The sequence below is a fragment of the Schistocerca piceifrons genome, chromosome 4 (genome assembly GCF_021461385.2).
Source record: "Schistocerca piceifrons isolate TAMUIC-IGC-003096 chromosome 4, iqSchPice1.1, whole genome shotgun sequence".
In the NCBI taxonomy this organism is placed as follows: domain Eukaryota; kingdom Metazoa; phylum Arthropoda; class Insecta; order Orthoptera; family Acrididae; genus Schistocerca; species Schistocerca piceifrons.
The window spans coordinates 63,768,718-63,795,135 of NC_060141.1; the positions used below are offsets into that span (position 1 = coordinate 63,768,718).

At 39.6% G+C, this 26,418-nt stretch overlaps 1 protein-coding gene across 1 annotated transcript in view; it reads left to right on the forward strand.

The window, feature by feature from the left end:
- Positions 1-26,418, forward strand: part of LOC124794906 (cactin) — a 177,036-nt gene that overhangs the window by 122,869 nt on the left and 27,749 nt on the right. Inside the window, exons 7-8 of the mRNA XM_047258608.1 lie at positions 2,980-3,156; positions 26,077-26,299. Of these exons, the coding sequence (XP_047114564.1) occupies positions 2,980-3,156; positions 26,077-26,299 (400 nt within the window). The remainder of the gene's footprint in view (positions 1-2,979; positions 3,157-26,076; positions 26,300-26,418) is intronic.

Consider the following 26,418-nt stretch of genomic DNA (forward strand, 5'->3'; position numbering starts at 1 on the left):
AAGCTTATGATTGTGTCCACAGATCTTCCATGCTGGACATGTTAAAAAATTGTGAACTTCATCCCAATTTAATAAAAATGATAAAATTAACCCGTGGAAACACCAAGTCCAAAGTCAAATTCAGAGGAGAACTATCTGAGCCATTTATGATTAAAACAGGTTTAAGATAAGGAGATGGTCTATCACCACTGCTCTTCAACTGTGCTCTTGAATACTTGATGAGAGAATGGTACAAAGAGAATCCTAAAAACATAAAAATTGGAACCAAGAAAGATGATATAAACCTAAATTGTTTGGAATTCGCAGATGACTTGGCATTACTAGCTAATAATGTACAAGAAGCTAGAAATCAAATAATGAGCTTGCAAAATATAGTGCAAAAAGTAGGACTCCAGATATCTTTCAAAAAGACCGAGATGATGGTTACAGACCCGCTTGTAATAGACCTTGTAACAGTAGACAACAGAAAAATTAAAATAGTGAAGCAATTTAAATATCTTGATGAGATTATAATGCACAACTTGGATTAAAAACCTGCTTGGCAAGAAAGAATCAATAAAATGATAAAAGCTCAAAAAGTAACATGGTGTACTTACAATAAGAAACGTCTATCAGTTCAAACAAAATTAAAACACTATAAGACGGTGGTTCAGCCAGAAGTAACATAACGCAAGTGAGACTCTTTTTAAAGTCACTCAGAGAAACAGAGTCAACGAAATACTCAAAGTAGAGAAAAGAATAGTTAGAACATGCATAAATAAAAAATACCAGAAGGAAGGACAATGGCAGATAGTGTCGAATCAAGTAGTGTACAGGGAACTAGAGCCTATCATAAATATTATACGTAAAAAGAGGATTTCTTTCTTTGGCCACATAATGAGGACTCCAGAAACCAGATTAGCAAGAAAAATTATGTAGAAACTGTGGAATCTGAGCAACAAGTAGGATGGATCTAGGAAATTAAACAGGATATGAGAGAACTAGATATAACCTTGGATGATCTGCAAAACAAGACAGAAAATCTCAAGAAACTGAAAGACAAGAAAATAGATTTAAACCAAAAGTAGACAAATGACACACAATGAAAAGGATACTTACAGATTAGGAAAGACAGGGAGGATCGGAACGAATGAAAAGATACTGGGCAGTTATGAAAGAATGAAACATGTGCTTACTGAAGAAGAGGACCAGGGAATGATTGAATAAAGTGGCTCAATGAGGCCATCAAAGCAAATAATACTTGATAAATTCTTCCTCGGAGAGTGATGCCTTGCCTGGTTGTCATAAATGTCGGAATGTGTGTCTCAAGCCTTGCACCAATACATTAACTGCTAATCCCAACACCGTTTAGATCTTAACTCGTTTGTGACCAGATTATATGATATTGACAATTTGTTTGGAGTAGACTTTACTTTCACTGTGCTGTAATTTTGCGATGAACTTTCTTTTCTTTACTGTCAACAAATATGACAAACAGTCCAGCATCCTGCTGCAAGTATAAATTTATATCTGGTACTGCTGAAGTTCCAGTTACTAATGTTGATTGGCTTATGGCTTCCTGTTCACCATTACCTCTATGTAGACATAAATTTTATATGTTTTTCTATTGTTTTTTTGTTTGTATCAGTAGTGAAATGGGTCAAAGAAACATGTTTTTCATCATTTACTGCTCTCCCACTACTTCACCAGTACTATGATTGAGTATTGGAAAACTGTTTTTATTCATATTGTCACTATAAGTTAAATCAGTATTTACTTTGAAACAATAGTCACCATCCATGGTGGTGAATGTTGACTGAAACTATATTTTATTCATTGTGTTCCTTAGGTATTGTCATACAGATGTAGGTTGTACAACTCTGTAAAATTACAAGTCACATGTTCGCACTCTCTGAGAACTGCTGAGGACACTCCACATGCAGTATGAAAGTGTGCCACACATAGATATGCTGCTAAATATGTTGAATTTATGTAAAACATTCTGGTGTGCTCTTTCAGTCATTGCTATTGTTATTGCGAACCAGAGACAACTGCATCCAATGTTACGTGTCTTGTAAAGTAAAATAAAGAGAAACCAATTGCAGTACAGCATTATGGAAAAGTATAATATAAGAAATGTTGAACAATAATATATTGTGATTTTCTGAATATATCTTGAATATATTTCTGTACTAATGGAAAGTGCCATTACAATGAAGTCGGCTGGGACAGTATGCTTGGGTAGGTGTATCTACATGTGCGTGTATACTCTGAAAGCCACTGTTCAGTGCATGGGGAGGGCACATCATACCAATGTTATCAATCTTCTGCCCTGTTCCACTCACTCACTGAGCAGGGAAAAATTACTCTCTAGAACATTTTATGTGTGATGTAAGATAATTGGTTCTGTTAGGCAAATATTCAGAGAGTCAAACACATATCTGGAAAGATACTCCATATAATCATATCTCAGTTAATGGTTGATGATGGAGTACAGTGTCACACTCATATTGAAAATCTAGGGAGATGAGAGGTACATGTTCACCTTCATATCTTGTGAATGAATAAAGCAAGCTCTGTTTCACACAAATGGAATTCCCTGAATCTATACTGATTCCTTGGGAGATGATTGCTTTCCTCCACAAATAGCAAAATGTCACAGTTAACAATATGTTCTCTGATCTGGTAACAGAAACCTTAGTAATGTTTTCAGGTCTTGTTTATGTGCATGTCAACCACTCAATCCCTCAGCTCTGCAGTGAGTTGTCATGTTTACTCCTTCTGTTGCGTAGACTTATTTATTTCAAGGCGAGTAATACACACATTGCTGCATTTGTTCACAAAAAGTCACTCTGCTTAAGGTGCCTGCAACAAAATGCAGAAGATTGGTTTTCATTTCACTTTATGATATTGTCACACACCAACCAGCTATGCTTCTCATGATTAATGCTTGTAATATAAAATAAAGATTTTTTTTATTCACATTATGATTGTTTTCAGCTGTCGGAAGACGAGAAGGCATACACCAATCTGTGGCTAAAGATGTTGCTGCTGTCTTCAAAGGCAAAACAGCCGCGCAACTGGAAGCGCTTCAGCAGCAGATTGAGAGTAAAATAAGTGGAAAGCCTGAAGGAGTTGATATAGGTTATTGGGAGTCACTATTATCACAACTGAAAGGTGTGTGTGTTTTTACCAAGTGTATCATTACTCAGGATTATTATTTCTTCTACTACTACTACTGCTGCTACTACTACTACTTCTATTGTTATTGATATTACTATTTCCTTTTGTACTGCTCTTACACTTTTCAATTACTTGTTTAACACCTCATATTTTTATTTCTTCAAATTATTTCTCTTCACGGTTCTGCATCTCACTATCTTCCTTCATCTTCATGTAATTTCTACTCCCTGTTTTCACACAACCTATATGTATTCTGTGCATAGTTATCATTACCCTTAACATAACAATGAAAGTAATCAATTTTTGACAATATATATTGTAACTGGGTAGTTAAAAAAATGTGCTGACCAAGCATTGGCAGGAGAACACACACATAAAAGAAGGTTATACTTATGCAAGCTTTTGGAAGGAGTGATTCCTTCTTCCAAAAGAAGAGTTGTAGGGCCTTAATTTACATTAATTCCTTCTGTCTCAGTATTTCTTCACAGTAACTACTACTTCCTTCACTCTGTTGTAGTTTTATACATCTTTCATTTTCTGTCGTCTATTTTTTATCCTCACTCTCCCACTTCTGTTGTGTACAATGTACTTAGCTTTTCACTCTTATTAACTTGTGCATGATGTTTTTGCTGTAATCTCTGTCTTCCACCTTTAAGCTCTCAGGTTTTCAAATCTCATCCAGTCCAGTCCCCAACAGTCTTTCCTTCTCATCCCACCCAGTAAGTCTCCCCAGACCCGCTGTTCTGGGTGACTTTTTCAAAATGTAATCATTTTTCTAAACCACGTCAGTCCTTTTCCTTGACACTTCTTCTTTCCCCTTCAACCCTTCTGCCAGAAGAAGGAACCATTGGCTCCGAAAGCTTACATAAGTATAACCTTCTTTTATGTGTGTGTTCTCCTGCTGCCACTTGGTCAGTAGTTTACCCGTAACCTGGCATCTCTAGACGCTCTGCTCACATTTGACACACAGCCACTGTCCTTGTTGCAGTTTGTTTTGCTTATCTGCAATATCTACATGTGCTCACTTACCTCAGTAAGCTCCACAAATCTGCTGCCTAATCTGGGAGACAAATAGTGTAGCTCAGTCAATACAATGGACATGTCCATAAACTGCTTCCTACTGACTGTTAATTTGCTGTAAGTCTTTTGTAACTTAGGGCCTAAATTCATTAGCTAAGTGAGGAAAGCTGTGTGAAAAATAACTGTGCTGTATTTTCATACCGAAAAGTCACAAATACTGCCCCCTAATCCATATGAGACCATAAGTTCACTTTTCTAATGCCATCTTCTTAGTACGAAGGTTAATGTTCACTAATCACTTTCACTCAAACTCCACACTCTTACTAACACTCATTGTCCATATAGAACCACTGACCTTCTAGTGAGAAACTATAACTAGAATTGTTATATGTACAGTTGAAATGTTTGCATGTTGTTCAGTGTTTGTATTTACTCACCAAAATATTACACATGACTGTTATTCTCCGTGATTAAGCAGAGGTTGTATACCGTGCCATGTGCTATTACAACTTGTAGAATAGAAAGACAGCTTTCAGTTTAGCTAACAAAACCCTCCTTAACATTATCCAACTGAATGCTAATGGTTATGTGTGCTTTTATTGTCTTTTAACACAGTGCTGCTCACTTAGACACACAATTGAACACTTTATCGTAAGTTTCAGGGAAATGGTAGACAAATCCTTCCTCTATAAAAACTAGATCCTGACTCCTCAATAATTAGACCACAGATGCAATCTCACACCTCCAGAATGCGAAACCACGCTCTTTCTCACTGGCTACAGCAAATAAGCATTGTTATGACCTTTGTAGAATTAGGTACTTCCCCTGCTCTAATGAACATAAAACTTTAATTAATTTTAGTATTGTATCAAATTATGCCCTCCAAGAAGCCAGTTTAAATAAAAGTACTTTCCATATGTGATGGACTGAAATAAAGATATTACTTCCTTGATGTAATTACCAGCTGTTTTGACAGATTCCTGTCACACAGTGTATGTGATCCACTACCCGCCACTTTAGCCGAGAGCGCTAATGCGCTGCTTCGTGGACTCGGGTTGGCGCGCCGGCCCCGGATCAAATCCGCCCGGCGGATTAACAGCGCTGGTCGGTGTGCCGGCCAGCCTGGATGTGGTTTTTAGGCGGTTTTCCATATCCCTCTAAGTGAATACCGGGCTGGTCCCCACGTCTGTCTGCAGTTACCTGGCTCGCAGACATCTGAATGCTTTCGCATTCTTCCATGGATTACACTAGTTGCAGACAGTTGGGATACACTAATTCCATCCCGGGGGGTACGGGGTGGCGGCAGGAAGGGCATCCGGCCACCCCTTAATCTAACATTGCCAAATCTGATTAACCATGCTGACCCTGTGTACCTGCGGGACAAAGGCACAAGCAAAAGAAAGAAAGATAGAAAGTGTATGTGATCCACTGCCTGGTTGCACAATGTTATATACATGCTCATACATAGTTACTTACAATTTTAAGATTCATTCTTCACTCAGTTCACCACACAGTCTGATTGCATAACAACTTTATATCATTAACCAAAAATGATTTGAAACAAAACAAATTTTCAGAAATAGTTGCCATAGCATACATCTTACTTCTGTTGTGAAAAACTGTTTTATGACTGTTTGACGTTAAGGTGTTTAAATATATCACTTCTGTGGTAAGTATACAATCTCAATTAATCTATCAGGATGTTATTTTTTATGCAATATGAAAAATTAAGAGTTTTAAATAAATATACGAGGTCTGATCAAAAAATTCTGAAACTTTGTCCACAATATCTTTCTACACTTAACTTTCACTTATTGTGCATGGTCTCCTTCGAAATACTCTCCTCCACAATTGAGGCACCACTCCCAATGCCATTTACACTTCCGCAAGCAGCCTCGGTATGCCTCTTGCAGGATCAGGCGAAGCGCACCATCTGCAATTTTCTTTTATTTTGTCTATCATTGCAAATCTTCATCCTTTCAAAGGCATTTTCAACTTTGGAAATAAAAAAAGTCGACAGGGACCACGAACATCTCGTTCTTATTTGTGTGATCGAAAAACTCTTCACAGATTGAGAGGCAAAGGTCTTTCTGGTCTTGACGCATGAGATGGGGGTGAACTTGGTGGCAACACTGTGTATTCCAAGATGCTGTGTCAGGACTTCATGACATGATCCAACTGAAATGTTACGTTCTTCTGCAACCTCTCTGACAGTCAGTCTTCAATTGGCACCCACAATTTTGTTGGCGTTCCGGACATGAGCATTGTTGGTAGAAGTCTAAGGGCATCCTGAACGAGGATCATCTTTAACTTCTGCCCAGCCTTTTTTAAACCATAAGAACCTTTTGTAACACAAAGTGCTTCTTAAGCACTTATCACTGCAGGTTTTCTGCATTATTTGATGTGCCTCTGTAAAGGTTTTCTTGAGTTTAACACAAAATTAAATGCAGTCACGTTGTTCATCTAACTCTGCCATCTCAAAATTCTCAAACTGTGTGATACAACATTTTACTTGGTACAGTAATGAACAAGAACTAACTGACATACAAAACTGAAATTTCCAGTTGTTATACATTAAACAATGGTGTGTGCAGGGATGCCAACCACATTTTGCTCCAAGGTGCCATGGGTGCAAAATTATGAGTAGTCCTTTATTTTTTGAACAGATCTCATATGTATCACTGCTACCAATAAAGTTATCAACTTGAACCTGGAAGGCAAATCTGTTATCATCATCATCATTACTTGAAAGTGTTTGATATAAGGTTAATCAACAGATTAGTGTATGATTTAATGACTTGGCGTGCACTCGCAACGTGGTGCTCCATATAACGGTCCCCCCTCTCCCTCCCTCCCCCCCTCCCTCCCTCACTTTCCCCTCCTCTTGCCCTTACCTTGCCCCCTTTCCCACCCCACCCACCTCCTCCCCCTCCCTCCCCCTTTAACTCAAATAGTTTTTTTTTAACCCAGTTCATCATTTCAATTGCAAGTTGCCTGTCTAATGGCTTCCAGGGGCAACAGATATTTGTTTTTAGATACCTTACATAATTACTGACCAAATTTAAAAATTTAAAATGCTGTCATAATCTGCTCATTAAGGTTTAACACACTAAGACAATTATTATGATTGGAAACTGTGTATATGTCTTGGGACAGTTCACTGCACGCAAATTACCCCAACTATATTTATCCAGTATTTGAAACTAAGAGCATTTAGTTACTTCCAACAAACTTTAAACGTAATTTCAAACATTTATGAAACTTTTTCTTGCTAATGCTTCCCACCAAATGATGAAAGGAAAAAAGTTGATGGATTACTACATTTTCGTTGTTCTTGCAGTAAAACTTCAGCATCAGGCATGACATTTTAATTTATTATTTCTTTACTACTAATTATTCACAACACACTTTGCATATAGTACCAACATAACCCACTGAATGTACCTGTAAAATTATGTTGTCGTATGACTCACAGTTCAGGAGACATGATGTCATAAACATTGAGCTACACAAAAACTAGCTTTTGCTTAAAATGGAGTTTAATTTACCCAGACTGCTCTAATCCAGTGTTTTCTAATGAGAGCACTTAAAACCTTCCAAAAAAACTTTAAACAAAATTTCTAAACTTTGCTAAACTTTTTCTTGCTCACTTGCCTAATGTCAAAAATTTAACACATCAACTCATTAATTGTAATCAGGTGTTTGAAGCTGTGTTGTACGTGGGAGTTCAATCCTTTAAAGACTTCACAACGGAACTAATTCACATATCCCTATTCCTTTCTAACAAATATCTCCAAGTAAAACAAGAAAAAACAATTAACAATAATTGTTGTTAAAAAAAACAGCATCTTTAGGCATAACAGTGGCAAGTCTGTGATACATAGGGGACAAACCTTAGTTTAACTCAGCGCTCACTCTTTCAACATCACATGAAAAGAAAAGAATTACAACCAGAACCAGATCCTTGTGAAAGAGAAATGGAATATATTAAATAATAGTCCATTAAAACCCAATATGTAATATCTTTACCAAACAGATACAAAACATAGCTATATCTGACATTACCTGTGTTACACCAGCAGCAGGAATACAAACATTTGTGTCAATAATTTTGTAGCACATCATGCCCCCTCACCATCTATGCAATCACAGGTAAAAAAAAAAAAATCTGTTCAGCAATAACCCAGACTAACAAGATATTTATAAGCAATAGCTTTTGACACATGAATGAACAGCACTTAGTATCATCGGAAATATCAGCACTAATTTACATTATATTTAAAATTCTACCAATGGGCATTCTCTCTCTCCCCCCCCCCCTTCCCCCCCCCCCCCTCTCTCTCTCTCTCTCTCTCTCTCTCTCTCTCTCTCTCTCTCTCTTTTGTAGAGAACATTAATATGAGGCATGGCTGTAAAATGTCAGACTACTGCTTTAAAACATTTTAACATTTTATTGCAAAAACATACGTTTTTCTTTACTGTCACCCTTCGTAAGCTCTCCTCCTCTGTCCCTGCAATGCTTTATCTGAATTTTCCGTTGATGAAAACATTGTGGGAAGTCTTCGTCTCTGAGCTTGCTGATGTTGCGTACCACTTTTTCTTTAACTACTTCAACAGATCTTGTTCCTTTTATTGGAGATTTGACCTTGGGAAACAGATAAAAGTCTCTTGGTGCTAGGCCATGTGAATAATATGGGTGGTCTAACAGTGGGATGCTGTACTTCATTAGAAATATCTAACAGACAATGCTGTATGATCTGGTGGATTAGTCTTCTTCTTCTTCTTCTTCTTCTCCTTCTCCTCATAATGTTACAACCTTGCATGGGTCTTAGCCTCTTCAAGAAGTTTCCTCCATTCTGTCCTCTCCAGCGCAGATCTCCACCCTCCTCTAACTCGGAGAGATTTTCTTTGTTCTTCCACATCATCTGTCCACTGCTTTCATGGACTTCCTCTTTGTCTTCTCCCAGTTGGCCTCCATTCAAAGAACTCTTCATACAGTATCCATCCCAAGGTCAAGTCAAAGTCAGGCTCTTTTCCTACTTTTCATTGTTCTTACAATATCAGCTCCTTGTATGAGGCAATCCAGCTCAGTGTTCGTTCTAGATCTCCAGAAACCGCTGTTATCCTGAATCGATTGATAGGTCTTGCACAGAACCCTGCATTCAAATATCCTGCACTGCCGCTCATCAGCACTCATCAGTGCCTATGTTTCACATCCATAGATTACAGCTGGTCTTGTCATGACCTCATTAATTTGAAGTTTCAGTCCTCTGTTTGACAATCTACAGGCTAACAATTTCTTAAATGTGTGAAAGCATCTGATATTACTTAGAATGCACTGTTTTGTTTCAGTTGACATGGAATTTGTCCTATTAATATTAGATCCCAGATAATCAAAGTTCTGCATGTGTTCAAAATTGAAACCAGCTGCTGATAGTTTATTGAAGTTATTATTTCCTTTAGTGGTGAAATTCATGTATTTAGTCTTCTTTTCATTAATAGCAAGGCTTCTAGGTACTGTGGCTCCTTTCACTTCCTCTATTGTTCTCTCTAGTGACACTCTTCTTCTATTAGTAATTACTATGAGGGTTGCCCAGAAAGTAATGCACCTTATTTTTGTTCTTCAACAGTTCTTTTTTAACATAATGAGAATTACATACAAGAAAGAATGGTGTTTTATCTGCACACCCTATTTTTCCACGTAATCTCCATCCCGTTGTACGGCCTTCCTCCAGTGCGAAACGAGGACCTGTATGCCCTGTCGATACCAATCCTTGTCCTGATGGTGGCGCCAGTGCTTCATTGTGTGAATCACTTCCTTATTGTCCTCAAAATGTCTTCTGTGAATGGCATCCTTCAATGAATGACAACATCAGCTCACTACAACATGTCAGGTGTGACAGCCGTGGATGGTCTCTACAACCGCTGAAAATTGTGGAGCTCCACCAAACCAACTTCTGATGGTCTCACCCTCTGTGCCCATTGACTAACTGTACTTCTGTTGACAGCAGATGGACCCTAGACTTTGCACAAGCGTTTGTGAATATTACCCACAGTTTCTTTCTCCGCAATCAGAAATTCAATGACGGCACTTTACTTGTAACGTACATCACCTACAGATGCCATTTCGAAACTGTCTTGCAGCTACACTATCTGTTGGAAGTGACTGAAACTTGGTCAGCTCACTCAGGAGACTTCAAATAATACATAGGTAAAGTTTTGCATTCGAAGCATTGTTTTCGGCTGAGAAAAAAAAAGTGGTGCATTAATTTCTGGGCAACACTCGTACATCATCAGCATATGCACATATCTGGGTTGACATTATGCCTATGTAACCAGATGTTTGAGGCCTCTGAGTAGCTGCTTCAGGAGTCAGATTGCGAAGCATTGTAGAAATGGCATCCCCCTGTCTGACTCTTTTGCTAATGCTAAACTATTTGCTGAGATCTCCATCCACTCACACTGCAGCCTTGGAACCAGCCAGTGGTGCTTGGATAAGTGAAACATAGTTTGATGGTATACCAAGCACTAGCAAATCACATAAGATTTCTGTCCCATCAAAAGTATCAAAGGCCTGCTTGAAGTCTACATAGAGGTTATGAAGTTCAGCATTATACTTACATGCCTCTTCACATATTTGCCTCAGCACAAATATCTGATTTGTTGTTGACCTTTTAGGCTGAAATTCACACTGATATTCTCCCAGAATATCTCCTGCATATGGAACTAGACTGTTGTAAATAATACTAAAGAGAATCTGGTAGGTTACACCCAGCAGGGTAATTTCTTGGTGATTCGAACAACAAATCGTGTCTCCTTTCTTATGGATTGGTAGAATTACCAACCAGGTCCACTCTTCTGGGATGCTTTTCTAATTCTACATCAAGTTGACAAGTTTGATGATTCACTTATGGAGACCAGTTTCCCCGTCTTTCAACAGTTCTGCTGTTATTCCATCAGTTCATGGTGCTGTGTAGTCTTTTAGACACTGCATTACCTTCTGTACCTCTTCTTATATGGTTTCTTCTATCTTTGGATACGCAGTAACTGGATGGTTAAAAAAATGTGCTCACCAAACACCAGCAGGAGAGTACATATATAAAAAAAGTTTTACTTATGCAAGCTTTCGGAGCCAGTGGCTCCTCCTTCCGGAGGAAGGAAGAGGGGTGAAGAGAAAGGAACTGGAGAGCTTTAGGAAAAGAGGTAGCGTTTAGAAAAGTCACCCAGTCACAAGAACAGTGACTGTGTGCCAGTAGCTCTCAAGGATATGAATAAGGTAGTGGACTGATGTCCACTAGTGGTCTGGAGAAATGATTATAAATTTGAAAAGACAGATTCTTTTGAAGTGCAATGAGCCAGAGGGAGAAAAAGACTTGATCCAATATTACTAGAAGGGCCACAGTATTGCAGGAAAGGTTTGAGCAGTAGTATGCAAACCTGTAGCACACAGGGAACTGCCCAAAATTTGGACATGTTCAGAGCACAGTGCATAAAATTTACGAAAAATCTGGTATTGCTATATATACAAAGTTACTCATGTTGAGTAGTTGGTTCGTGCTGACCTGCCAGTGAACAAACGTTTGCTCTAGAATTTCTTGTTCTCATGGAAGTGTACTGTGAATGGCTGTGGAACTTTCTGTGGACAGATGAAGCCCATTTCCATCTCCAAGGAAATTTCAATACATGGACCTGCAGCATATGATCAGCAGAAAACCCACCTGCATATCAACTGGTTCCACTTTGTTCTGTGAAGGTAACTGTGTGGTGCGGGTTGACTGAATTGTATATCATAGGAAATGCATTTTTTGAAGAGAAGGGCCCTGTGAGTCCTGTTATCTGTACCACCAATGGTAAACACTAAGAGAGTCTTTTGCACACCAACAGTATTCCAACCCTTCAAAAGTGTTCACGTGTGGGTAGGATCATTTTTATGCAAGGTTGCACTTCTCCACACATCACACAGCCAGTGAAGTGGCTGGTGAAGAGGCATTTTAGAAATGTTAGAATTATCAGCTGTCATTTCCCTACAGCCTGGCCGTCCAGATCACTTGACCTTAATCTGTGTGGCTCCTGGCTGTGGGATTATCTGAAAGATGATGTGTTCAGTGCTCCAATTATGAGCGTAGCAGAATTGAAGGCATACATTGTGTGGCACATTCTGAATGGGACCCTCCCAGACCCTCTTATTTGTTGTGGAACATGCCATTTCTGAATTTTAACTCGTGGCAGAAAATGGTGCTTAACATATTAAAAATGTCTTGCACCTTTATCATGAAAATTAAAAACAGATTTCTTTGTTGCCTTTTATATGGTTTTCTTGGCCGCAGGACAATTAAAAACCACTTGCATTGTTGCTTTGTATGTGGTTTTCAGTTTCAGGACAATCAAAAACCAATGTCATTTTTGCTTTTCTTCCGGTTTTTGCCCTAAGTGCAGTTAAAAACTGGTTTTTCCCATCCAGTGTGGTACAACCGTGCCATGATGAATGGGTTTACATAACTAACAGCGCCACAGCTATTGAACGACAAAGTAATCACTTCTTTCAACGACTGCCCACTATCTCCACCCCTTTAACTCCTGGATTCTTACTCACAACTGTTGACACCACTCCCCTATACATGCACATCTCTCATGCCCGTGACTTTTCTGCTGTCAAACATTATCACTCCCAATGTTGTTCAGACTCCAATCCCACCACCTCATTCTCTATACAACTTACTAACTGGATCCTGATCCACAATTAATTTTCCTTTGAAGGGAAGATACCAACAATCCGCAGCACAGCCATGTGCACCCACATGGCACCCTACTATGCCAACCTCTTTATGGGCTCCAGAATGAGATTTTCACTCTGCAGCAGAGTGTGCGCTGATATGAAACTTCCTGACACCTTAAAACTGTGTGCCGGACCGAGACTCGAACTCGGGACCTTTGCCTATCGCGGGCAAGTGCTCTACCAACTGAGCTACCCAAGCACGACTCACGATCCGTCCTCACAGCTTCAATTCTGCCAGTGCCTCATCTCCTACCTTCCAAACTTCACAGAAGCTCTTCTGCGAAACTTGCAGAACTCTTTATGGGCTATCTGGAGGAAACCTTCCTAGCCTCCTAAAACTCCCTATCTGTAGCTTGATTCAGGTTCGTTGATGATATCTTCATGATCCGGCCTATCCTCATTCCATCACAACCTCAACACCTTTCCTCCCATCTGCTTCACCTGCTCAACCTCAACGCAGTGTGCCAACTTCCTGGAATCGACCTTCACCTCTCTGAGGGCTGGCAACCTGTGGGCAACGTATACACAGTGACAAGAACTCCCTTGCCCGATATGCCTAAGGTCTTCACAGGCAGACATTACCCCCTATACCTAGTCCACAAAAAGATTTCCCATTTCATATCCTCTCACACAGCCCAATCCTCTCACCATCCCAAAGAATCAGCTACAAAGGAGTGCCTCCATCATCACCCAATTTCACCCTGGACTGGAACAACAGAACCGTATCCTTCGTCAGGGCTTTATCTGTCATCGTACCCTGAAATGAGGAACATCCTACCCAAGATTCTTCCCACCCTTCCTAAAATGATATTCTGTTGTCCAACAAACCTACACAATATTGTGGCTTACCCCTATGCCACTCCCAAACCCAGCCCCTTGCCACAGGGATTATATTCATGTGGTAGATCCAGGTGCAAGACCTTCCCAGTCCACCCACCCAGCACTTCCTATTCCATTCCTGTCACAGGCTTATCCTACCCATCAAAGACAGCCATGTGATATACCAGCTCTGTTGCAGTCACTGCACAGCTTTTATGTCAGTATGAAACCAACCAGTTGTGCATCAAAATGAATGGCCATTGCCAAAATGTAGCCAAGAATGAGTAAGACCATACGGTGGCACAACATGTGGGTGAGCACAACATTCACAATTTCAATGGCTACTTCATGATACAGGCCACATGGATCCTTTTCTCTACCACCAGTTTTTCTGAACTACACATAAGGAAGGTATCTGTGCAATACATCCTTCCCTCCTGAAACCATTCTGTCCCCAATCTCTGTTAACGAAGTGTCCCTACACCCTCCACTCAACAGCTTCTCCTTCCTCTTTCCTATCATGCCCTCCCAATTCTTGTCTTCACACGTCACCATCAGCATGCACCACAACCCAACGGCCGTGACAACCGTGCATCAAATGTGTAGCCCATTTACATGCTGCCCCTCCCTCCTACATTCCTACTGAGTGAAGTGGCGCAGTTGTTAGCACACTGGAATCGCATTTGGAAGGATGACAGTTCAAACCCATCTCCGGCCATCGTGATTTTGGTTTTCCGTGATTTCCCTAAATCGTTTCAGGCAAATGCCGGGATGGTTCCTTTGAAAGGGCACTGCCGATTTACTTTCCCATCCACCCCTAATCCAAACTTGTGCTCCGTCTCTAATGATCTCATTGTCAATGAGACGTTAAACACTAATCTTTTCCTCCTACATTCCTAGCTGGCAAACTTGCTGCCTCTCTTGTAGCCACTAGCCTCCAACTCTGAATCCTTCTCCCTGCTTCTCACCTCTCTCTTCCTGTACCCACCTCACCAGACACACACATTTTCTGTGTGTATTTTGTATTTTACTGCAGCTGTCAAAAGGTTTACTCAGAAAGCTAGGAAGTTTTTTCTTTTTGTGTGTGCCTTTCGACAACTGAGCGCTTCTGCTTTTCGATCTGTCTCCTTTAATCCAAAAGCATTTATGTTCTACCAGAACTTTCCTGCAACATGAAATTTTTAAAAAAAGTTCCAGGACCAAGTCCTTGTGAAAGAAAGATTGACTGTTTTAAATAATAGTCCATTAGTCTTGATAGAAAATACCAAATGCCTGATGAATGACAAATATGTACAAAAATTCATTAGCCAAAAGCTAGGCCATATAACAAACGTAAACAAATTCAAGTACTTCAGTGAGATCATAAGAGAAAATGCCCTAGAACTGGAAAGTCGATAAGGACTGACTAAAAACTTTTGCAACAAAATGTGCATATCCTGGAATACCAGACTAAGACACTGTATAATGTGGTCAAAACAGAATAGCTGTACAGCAGTGAAGACCTCTCAAAGAAGTACTAGCGAAAGAATTGGAGGTCCTGGGAAGAAGAGTTGTTCAAAAAATCATGCGTGCAGTCCAGACCGAGGCAAATCGGAGACTTCAGAGCAAGAAAGAAGTCTTGCAAAATGTGGAGAGGACCTTGGAGAGAATGAGGAAAAGGAGGCTGATATTTCTTGGGCTTCTATACAGAATGGACAAGAATAAAGAATAGACTATCCAAACAAATATTTGATTTGTAAATAATATATTTCAGCTATCATTCGTCCGTTTTAAATTTTATTGGCAGATCTAGATTTCAGCTAGAAACTAGCCATTTTCAATGCACTATCATTTTTGAACAATGCATGTAATTCCTGTTGGTCAGGCTTCATCCACAGTTCATTGAATACTTACTGAACTGTAGATGAAGCCCGACCAACAGACATTACATGAATTGATCAAAAATGATAGTGCATTGAATACTCAATGAACGTTGGATGAAGCCTGACCAACAGGCATTACATGCACTGATCAAAAATGATAGTGCATTGAGAATGGCTAGTTTCTAGCTGAAATCTAGATCTGCCAATAAAATTTAAAAAGGACGACTGATAGCTGAAATCTATTATTTGCAAGTCAATATAACAGTTGCCGAGTGCAACAGCCTTCTGAATGGAAGGTAACCTGATAAATATTTGGTTACCTCAGGAGCAAGACTACCACCATGACGTGGATTAAAAAATTGTGCTCCAGCACCACTAAAGCCCTAATGTTAGAACAGCACATTTCTAAAATACACAGCAGAGTGTGTAAGGGTTTCAAGTTGGAAGAAGACTACAATGACTGGAAGGATGTGAACAGGAGAACAAAAGTAACAGCATAGCGATATATGTAGGAGTATTGGAAATAAAGGAAATGACAGAAAAGAGGGTAAAATCAGTTTATGGCATGATCCATGGTCAATTTGCCAATGTAAAAGAGGTTCCACTGAAACATGGTATCTGTCAGCTTTACCATACAGATGCATGACTTACCTAAATGTGCCATTACTTGTGAATGTGCCTGGGGTAGGAACATAAACGTGTGTCAACAACTCTGTGACATTACTGCCTTATGGTGCACACACAGCATGGGAACTGCTTCTCTTGCATGGGAACTGCTTCTCTTCAGATACATTTCTGTCCTGTGAACTGAAAGATGATCGGTATTGCATCTTAATGAATGATTAATCTGGGTAAACCACAAGGCCACTTGCATGGAGTCTGAGATACAGGCTTTATATTCATTGCACAACTTCCATGTATTTCTTGAAATAGTTCTTTGTGATTTTGCAAAATGCAGAACTGTCATTGCCAGACATTACAGGAAATTCTATGGATTTAACATGCACTGCATAACTCAGTATTGTTTGGTTGACATGCTGTTGGCGAGAAAGTATCTTGTTTCCTGTGACCAGCAGTAATTTTGACACTGTCCTATAGTCAAGGCAGATTTGAACCTTAACTGAACATTGCTGTAATAGAGTCCCTGTAATTATCTTCAGTGCTTCCTCATGCTGCACTTATCGAGTTGCTAAAAAAGGACCAGGCTAATACCGTGGTGTGTGAAGACCATTGCCAATTCCCTGGGGGGTCTCCTCTCTTCTACCCTCATCAACACAGTGTAATTATGTCTTTATTATACCACATTTGGCCCCAATTCCCACAAGGACACCTTCTCTTTCTGCACAATTTAATAACAACGGTAATTTAGCTTTTGTCTGTGGACAAACAAGACCTATGACAGTTTTCTGGAATTGCATGCAGTTTTACACAGCAGAGTGATTATAGTAGAATCTGAAAAACACAGTCATGTTGTACTGTACACAGTTTGATATATGTTTCAACGATAGACCTAAACACACCAGGAAGGGAAAATGCCAAACACTGAAAGAGGGAATGGCTGTATGGATTACAAGGTAAAAAATATATTTTCTGAAGGAGTTGGCATCTTTTCGATCTCTACAGAGCACAGTACAGCTCATTGTGCAGTAATAAAGTTACAAATTCTACAATCTACACTACTGGCCATTAGAACTGCTACACCAAGAAGAAATGCAGATGATAAATGGGTATTCATTGGACAAAAATATTATACTAGAACTGACATGTGATTACATTTCCACACAATTTGGGTGCATAGATCCTGAGAAATCACTACCCAGAACAACCACTTCTGGCCATAATAACGGCCTTGATATGCCTGGGCATTGAGTCAAACAGAGCTTGGATGGCATGTACAGGTGCAGCTGCCCATGCGGCTTCAACACATTACCACAGTTAACCAAGAATAGTGACTGGCATATTGTGATGAGTCAGTTGCTCGGCCACCATTGACCAGATGTTTTCAATTGGTGAGAGATCTGGAGAATGTGCTCGCCAGGGCATCAGTAGAACATTTTCTGTATCCAGCAAGGCCCGTACAGGACCTGCAACATCCAGTCATGCATTATACTGCTGAAATGTAGGGTTTCGCAGGGATCGAAACAAGGGTAGAGCCACGGGTCATAACACATCTGAAATGTAACATCCACTGTTCAAAGTGCCGTCAATGCGAACAAGAGGTGACTGAGACATGTAACCAATGGCACCCCATACCATCACGCCGGGTGATACGCTAGTATGGCGATGATGAATACATGCTTCCAATGTGCGTTCACCGTGATGTCGCCAAACACAGATGCGACCATCATGATGCTGTAAACAGAACCTGGATTCATCTGAAAAAATGATGTTTTGCCATTCGTGCACCCAGGTTTGTCATTGAGTACACCATCACAGGCGCTCCTGTCTGTAATGCAGTGTCAAGGGTAATCGCAGCCATGTTCTCCGAGCTGATAGTCCATGCTGCTGCAAACATTGTCGAACTGTTCATGCAGATGGTTGTTGTCTTGCAAACGTCCCCACCTGTTGACTAAGGGATGGAGATGTGGCTGCATGATCCATTACAGCCATGCGGATAAGATGCCTGTCATCTCGACTGCTAGTGATACGAGACCGTTGGGATCCAGCACAGTGTTCTGTATTACCCTCCTGAACCAACCGATTCCATATTCTGCTAACAGTCATTGGATCTCGACCAACACGAGCAGCAATGTCACGATACGATAAACCGCAATCATGATAGGCTACAATCCGACCTTTATCAAAGTACACATTTCTGCTCCTTACATGAGAAATTGGTTGGAAACTTTCCTCATGTCAGCACATTGTGGGTGTCACCATCGGTGCCAACCTTATGTGAATGCTTTGAAAATCTAATCATTTGCATATCACAGCATCTTCTTTCTGTTGGTTAAATTACATGTCTGCAGCACATCGTCTTCATTGTGTAGCAATTTTAATGGCCAGTAGTGTAGTTTACATGTCTACACAATAATGGTAGACCATGACTTTCTTGACTTAATTCAAGACTACTAAAAGGCCTCTTCTACTCTCCAGTTAGAGTGAGGCCTTCTGATGTCACCTGTTCACATCTTCAGAGTGGCGAGTTACATATTTAACTTTTGCCTTTGTTTTACTAGCAGTATAGTTCTTAAATTCTGTGTGTGTATTTCTACTTAAGAGGTTGAATCTCGCATTTTTAGCTGTAAGTGTAAATTCAGGCAGTCTGTAGCATAGTTTTCATTTATTCTGAACAGCCAGCTACACAGCTCATTAAGGCATCAGCATCCATTCATGACACATCAGAAGGATAGCAAGTTGCATAGGTAGTTTTCTGTCTGCTTTTATAGTTTACTCCTTCAGTTTGTTTTGCAAGCATGAGTGTGATGGTTGTATGCTGTGTGCAGACACAGGAGGAGCTGGCCAGAGTTTGCAAATGGCTGAGTGCTCTTCTGGCTGTGGTCAGAGACCTTCAGGCTGCTGTCTTGGAGTGTAGAGGTGGTGGAAAATGTGGCAAGTCCCCCCAGTGTTGCCCCTTTTCCCCGTGGGCTTTGCTGCCACTGCACCTTCCAGTTTACTCGATACAGTGGATCCTCCCTCACAGCAGGCTGAGTGGCATGTGGTAATTACATTCAGGTCACTCGAGTTTGAGTAACAAACCTTGAGCAGGATCTGAGCAGGCACACATGGATAGGGGTTTGCTAGTTATCAGGAGCTCAAACACTAGGCACGTTATGGAGCCCCTTAGGAAGATAGCATTCAGGACTGGAAAGAAAGCCACTGTGCACTCAGTATGTCTGCCGGAGGGCTTCATCTGGGATGTGGAAGCGGCCTTGCCTGCAGCTATTGAGGTGCAGGGTGCATTTGTCTGCAACTTGTGGCTCATGTCGACACCAACAATGCCTGTACATAGGTTCTGAGGCGATCCTCAGTTCATACAGGCACCTGGCAGAGGGGTGAAGGCTGCTGGCATTCCGCAAGAGGTGCGAGCAGAGCTCACGATTTGCATTGTTGTTTCCAGAGTTCGGGGCCCTTGGTGTGGAGCTGAGTTGAGGGTCTCAACCAAAGGCTTTGTCTACTAATGACAGTCTTGCCTGCAGATTTCTACATGCGTTTTATTGGGTGGGGCTTTGTAGGACTCCCCTTGATAGATCAGTGGTGCACTACAAAAAAGAAACAGCTACTTGGGTAGCAGAGTACTTCTGGAGTGCACATGGGGATTTATTGGGCTAGGTAGTAGTTAAAGGTACTCTGATGAATACTTGCCAGTCAATACACAAAAAGAGGAAGTCAGACTGTGTTCAGAATAAAGACACTTTTGACTGTTAAAATTTTATCAATGAATCGTCAAACTATTTGTAACAAAGTTTCCGAATTTGCTGCCTTCCAGGAGAGTTCTAGCACTCAAATTATTCTTACCATGTGAGGTGGTGCAATGGTTAGCACACTGAACTCAAATTCAGGATTACGACAGTTCAAACCCACTTCTAGTCATCCCAGTTTAGGTTTCTCATGATTTTGCTAAACCACTTCAGGCAAATGCGAACATGGTTCCTTTGAAAAGGCACAGTCAACTTCCTTCCCCATCCTTCTCTAATCTGATAGGCCGATGAACCCACTGTTTAGTCCTACCCCCCCCCCCCCCCCCCAAAATCAACCAACCAAATTATTCTTGGGAGTGAGAGCTGGCTGAAAGCTGAAGTAAAAAGCTCTGAGCCATTTAGCGAGCCATGGAATGTATATCAGAAAGACACATTAGACACCATAGCAGGGCGAGTGTTCATTGCAGTTGACAAAAATATTCTCTCTGTCAAGGTCAGAACTCAGTGAGGCAGTGAAGTTCCCTGGTCATGTGCAACAGGTATAGGTGAAACCAAGTTAATTGATGGATGTTTTTAGCGAGCAACCCATTCTACTTTGACATTTCTAGAGTCATTATAAGAAAGTTTGCGGTCAGTGGCAAGTAAATACCCAGATCTTGTAATATTAGTTGGAGGCGATTTTAACCTGGTGAGTACAGTCTGGGACATCTGTCTTGCAAAGTGCTTTTGAACACATTTTCTGAAAACTGTCTCGAGCAGCTAGTTGCACGGCCCTCATGGAATGGAGATATCTCAGATCTTGTAGCTACAAATATACCAGCCCTTATCGACAGCATCAGTATAGAAATGGGAATTTGTGATCATGATCAGGCAAAGGTTATTAGAGATACATGCATATGTAAAATGATCAATGCATGAAGCATACAACAACTATCACCATCATACATTAGCAGAAGACCAGACCAAGAACCCGAGAAAATTCTGGTTGTGCATAAAATCTTTAATTTAAGGCTTCCAGTCCGTCACTCATTGACTAGTGTGGTGTGTAAATTAAAGATAACAAAACAAAAGCCAAAATTTTAAATTTCGCATTTAAGAAATCATTCACACAGGAGAATCATACAGTCATACCGTCTTTTGACCATTGAACAGACTCGTGCATGGGCAACGTTGTGATAAGCATTTCTGCCATAAAGAAACAATTGAAAAATTTGAAAACAAATAATTTGCCAGATCCAGATGGAATCCCAATCCGATTTTACAAAGCGTACTCTATGGCAGTTGCTTTGACTTGGGGCCCATTTTGTGGAAGCAGAGATCCACTCTCTTCAAAATGATTGCATTCATTAGTTAACTTTGCATTTCAGAAAAGATAGAAATTGTACTATAAAAATCGATAAATATAAATAAAACAATTGTAATTTTATTCACTTTATTTATATTGCTAATTTCATATCATCTACATCTGCAAGTACATGTAATTTTGGAACCAATTTAATGATACAAGTTTATTCAATCATACTTTTGTATATTTTTTTGAAATCAGGACTATGATTGCTTGTTGAGATTTTCATCACAGCCTGAAAGTTAATGTCTGTCAAAGAGCATCAATATTGGCTCTTGTTGATCATCAAGCTAGAAAAACTTTGCTGCCAAATATTTTTAGACCCAAATATGGAGAACATTTCATCCAGCAAATTTCTCCATACTTGGACTTTTTCAGCTGACAAAAATTTGCAAAAGTTAACTAATGTCACAGAGTGAAACATTCTTTTCACAGTGTGATCTGACTGCACAGTGATAATTTCAAGCTGCAGCTCCTTAGATGCTGTGTCAATTTAAGCAGTGATAGAATGACTTAGTTTTCCTAAAGTCCTGAAATATTCTTGTGAACTCTTCCTCCGAACTCCGCAGATGGTCTCTGATCTTAGCAGAAACAGTTTCAGGCACTTTCTGTTTTCCTAATAGAAGGAAATGATGAAAATTGCCTTCACCTGCTTGCCTTGCACACACAGCCAATTTTGCTTTGAATTATTTTACATGCATCCACATTTAGTGTCCAAACAACCACTTTCCCTGCAACGTTACAGTCAATTTCTCAAATATCTATGCTGCAAACATCATCTCATACCTCCACTCCTCACATCCTATTTGTGTAACAAAGTCATGAAATATCTCCTTCAAGTCCGCAAATAACAGGATTTCATTCTGCAGTGCCCACACTCTTTTTAACACTTTGCCCAGGCTTAACCACCTCACACCATTGTGGTAAAATATGTTTTCACACTCTGCCCCCATTTCCTCAAGCAGAGATCGAGCTGTCAATGGTGGAGTGCACTTGCCCTGATTATGTTCACAACCCCGACAACAGGAGTTGTCCAGGAGTCCATTGCAGCTTTACAAATGCTCCCCTGATGCAAAATGCAGCAAAAAGACATGGTAACACTGTCTGTGCCTCGTGCTTGCAGCACATTTTTTAAATGCTCTACCATATCTACATTTTTCCCACTGAAAGCTCGGGCACCATCTGTTGCAATGCTTACCATTTTGTTCCAGGAAAGCCATCTTCGTTTAGACAATTCACAGTGTGCTTTAGGATAAGTAGTTCTTCTCTGATGATGAAATTTTCATTAATACAATGGCTAAAAATGAGTAACTCTGCAGCATCTTCATTATCAGTGCTGCCATCCACAATGAAGGGAACCAAACAAAATCTTTGCTCGCAGTATTCAGCTGTTATGTGGGTTCACACTACAGTTCTACTTTGCAATAAAAGGCTTTCAAATTTGCTTCTAACAGTAGGACACAATATGCTTGGATTCATTGACATACTCCGCCAAATAAATTCACAATCCAGGAAATGCTTGTAGCATTTGGTAAGATTATAGGTTAACCTGAAACTTGCTTCTGTAGTGTTATTTTGAAGTGTTGATTGCTTTGTCAGTAATGGTTGCTTTGTCAATAATGGTTGTTGCTTCTTCAGTCTTTTCTCATACTACTCAGCTTTTATTTTGCATTCTTCCTTGGAAAGTTTGGAGCTAGAGTTGCTAAGTTTCATTTCTTTACATCGTTGCGGACTATACCCCCTGAACTCGGTTGCTGTTTCATGACACAATAAACACTGTTTTATTCCTTGTATCAACAAAGAAATATGTGTGTATCCATTCTTCATTAAACACACGACATTCATCACTGATTTTGCGTTTTTCTGGTGGGTTCATAATTCCACTAAAGTTGGAAATTTATATGTTTACTGTTTCACAGACAAAATGGAGATAAACCAGATCAACTGAAAAAGCCCTGCATGTCATACTATTCAAGCAAACTTTGTTGGTACTCAGTATGGTGGCTGATAGGAGCACTGAGTGTCAACTTGGTTTGCATGAATAGTATCTGTGCCGAGCAAGCATAGTCACATGGCAGTCTTGGAGGAAATCTTTGGTCACACACGAGAAGGAAATCTCAGTTCAAGGCGGGTTTTTATTATTGACTTGGCAGGCCAGACAAAAGCCATTAGTGGACCTTTTGAGGGAAGCTTTTTCCCCACACCTGCTTTACGGTATTGGCCCCTTACTGAGCTTGCATTTATTGTGAATTTCTTGCCCAGTGCAAAGTCCCAAGTGACTGGAAAAAAGAGCAGGTGACTCCTGTATATAAGAAGGGTAAAAGAATGAACCCACGAAATTACATACCAGTCTCTCTAACATTGGTTTGCTGCAGAATCCTTGATGGTATTCTCAGTTTGAATATAGTAAATTTACTTGTGATTGAAAAGATCATCATGGTTTTAGAAAGCGTTGCTCATGTGAAACTCAGCTTGTCCTTTTCTCACATGATATAGTGCAGCCAGATTCCATATTTCTAGATTTCTGGAAAGCATTTGACATGGTGCCCCATTGCAGACTGTTGAGTAAGGTATGAGCAGATGATATAGGTTCCCAAATATGTGAATGGCTTGAAGACTACTTAAGTCATAGAACATAATATGTTGTCCTTGATGGCGAGTGTTCGTAAGAGGCAAGGGTATTGTCAGGAGTGCCCCAGTGAAGTGTGATAGGACTGTTACTATTTTCTGTATTCATAAATGATCTGGCAGACAGGGTGAGGAGCAATCTGTGTTTGTTTGCTGAAGATGCTGCAGTGTATGATAAGGAGTTGAAGTTGAGTGACTGAAGGAGGATACAAGATGACTAAGACAAAATTTTTAGTTGGTGTTATGTGTGGCAGCTTGCTCTAAATGTATAAAATTGTAATTTAATGGGAATGAGTAGAAAGAAGAAACCCATAATATTTTGATACAGAATTAGGATCACGAAGATAAAGAACAAGAAATTAGTCCTCATGCTGCTACTACTACTACTACTAGTAGTAGTAGTAGTATAGGGTACCTTCCGCCATGCACCGTACAGTGACTTGTGAAGTAAGTTTGTAGATGTAGATGCAGATCTAGAGTTTGGTTTTGGGAGGTTTCATGCAATCATCTGGGTAGGTACTTTACCTGGATTATGGTTTACCTAAAAAATCCAGAAACATAGCTTTCAAAATACGTTTATCCAACATTAAACAAAATTGAGAGATGAAAATAACACAATACATTGATTAAAATGATTAGTTGTGAAGCTTTGTAAGTAAAGGAAGCATTACAAATAAGGACAATGTTGAATAAGTGTTTTGCACTTTATGTCCTCTTCCACCACTCTGAGGAGTATTAACCAAAGGTATTTTTTGCTGATTGCTTTTGTTGATAGCCAAGACAATTTTCTCAGTCATTCTGAATATTTTTCTTATTTTCCTATTTCAAATTTTTTGCATTCCATGGCTACAAAACATTATTGATATATGAATAAAAATATATTTTCTGAATATTTATAGTAAGGAAAGTTCAGGCAGAATGTAAATAATTTAAGAGTAAAGTAGACCAATCACCGAGTAGCAGAAGTGTTGATCTGTCAACAGGCACACACAATAGAGATTGAAAACTTGCTGGCTTTTGCAAAAAATTTTGTACCGAACTTGAGTGTGTACACACACACACACACACACACACACACACACACACACACTGTACCAGCTAAGCCCTGGAATATTTTCTAGGCGTATATTCAAACTCGCTTTTGTACTACACGTATATAATTGAGGATGTAATTTCAGATCATTAATTAAAAAATGTGACGGGAATAATCATATTGGCAATAATCAAATATACTTACTGTCTAAGTATCAAAGTACTTACCTTAATAAAATAAAAAAAACATTGAGTAGATAACTGCCACTCCTATATTTGGTATATTCCCTGTCAGCTTTAATTCATTGTGCACAGCACCTTCTGAACTACACTGAATCAGTTAAATAAACATTTCAAATATGTAATTTTGCCCACTCTTGGATAAATTTCTGTAGATGCCTGTGTTAAAGCAGATACCTTTCTAATGAATCTATGGCTACTAACACATCTTTTCCTGTAAATTGGTATTTTCTTTACATTCAATTACTCTGAATGGGAAAATCTATAGGACAGATAAAACATTTGTAGTGACAAGCCATCATGTACTTGAAACTATGATTTTAGCTTCGTATGATAAAATGACCAACTGGTTTAGATTTAAGACAGCATTGTTTTATGGAACTAATGTAATGACATAGCATGAAATAATGGCAAGAAAATATAAAGAAAAATTATTTAATACTGTCCTTTGTTTTTTGAAAGAAGCCATTAAGAGCACTTTAATTCTTACTTCCAGAATAATATGCTGACAGGAGTTATCTTCATAAGTATTCTTTAGCAGTACTTCCCCACAAGCTTGAGCAGCATACACATTGATGGAGGTTAAATTAATTGGCACTCAAAGAATGTCCATGTGTTTGGCTTCTTATTATATTCTTATTGAGTGACTAAAGTCCAAACTGTTCTAGAAATTACGAAAAAGAAAAAAATCTTTTTCCTGACAGTGATCATTATTGCAGATATATTTCATGTTTTTAAACATAAAATTTTGCTGTCGAAAGGAATAGAAACCTAAGTTTCTAATTAATTCATTTGCATTCATGGAGGTATTAAAGTATGCTGTACTTTCAGCACATATGGCAAGAGCAAGGTTACGTGACAGACATCAGGAGAATCTGCGACGCAAACTCGAAGTACTAAAAGCTGAACAAGGTGTTGCCGCAGGTGCATCTACAGAAGATGATACACAGGGATCAGTGACGATCAAGGAGGAACCTGGGACAGATGGCCACAGCCACAGTGATGTCAACAGTGCACAAGACTCTCAAGCCAGTGATGAGGAAGTAGATGATGGGTATGTGCATTTACAAATGCCTGCAATGATGACATCCATATTTATGAAAATATTTACTACACAAGAGCACACATAGGATCTGAGCTGAAGTGAAGGAGACTCGACTTAATTTTGTGACG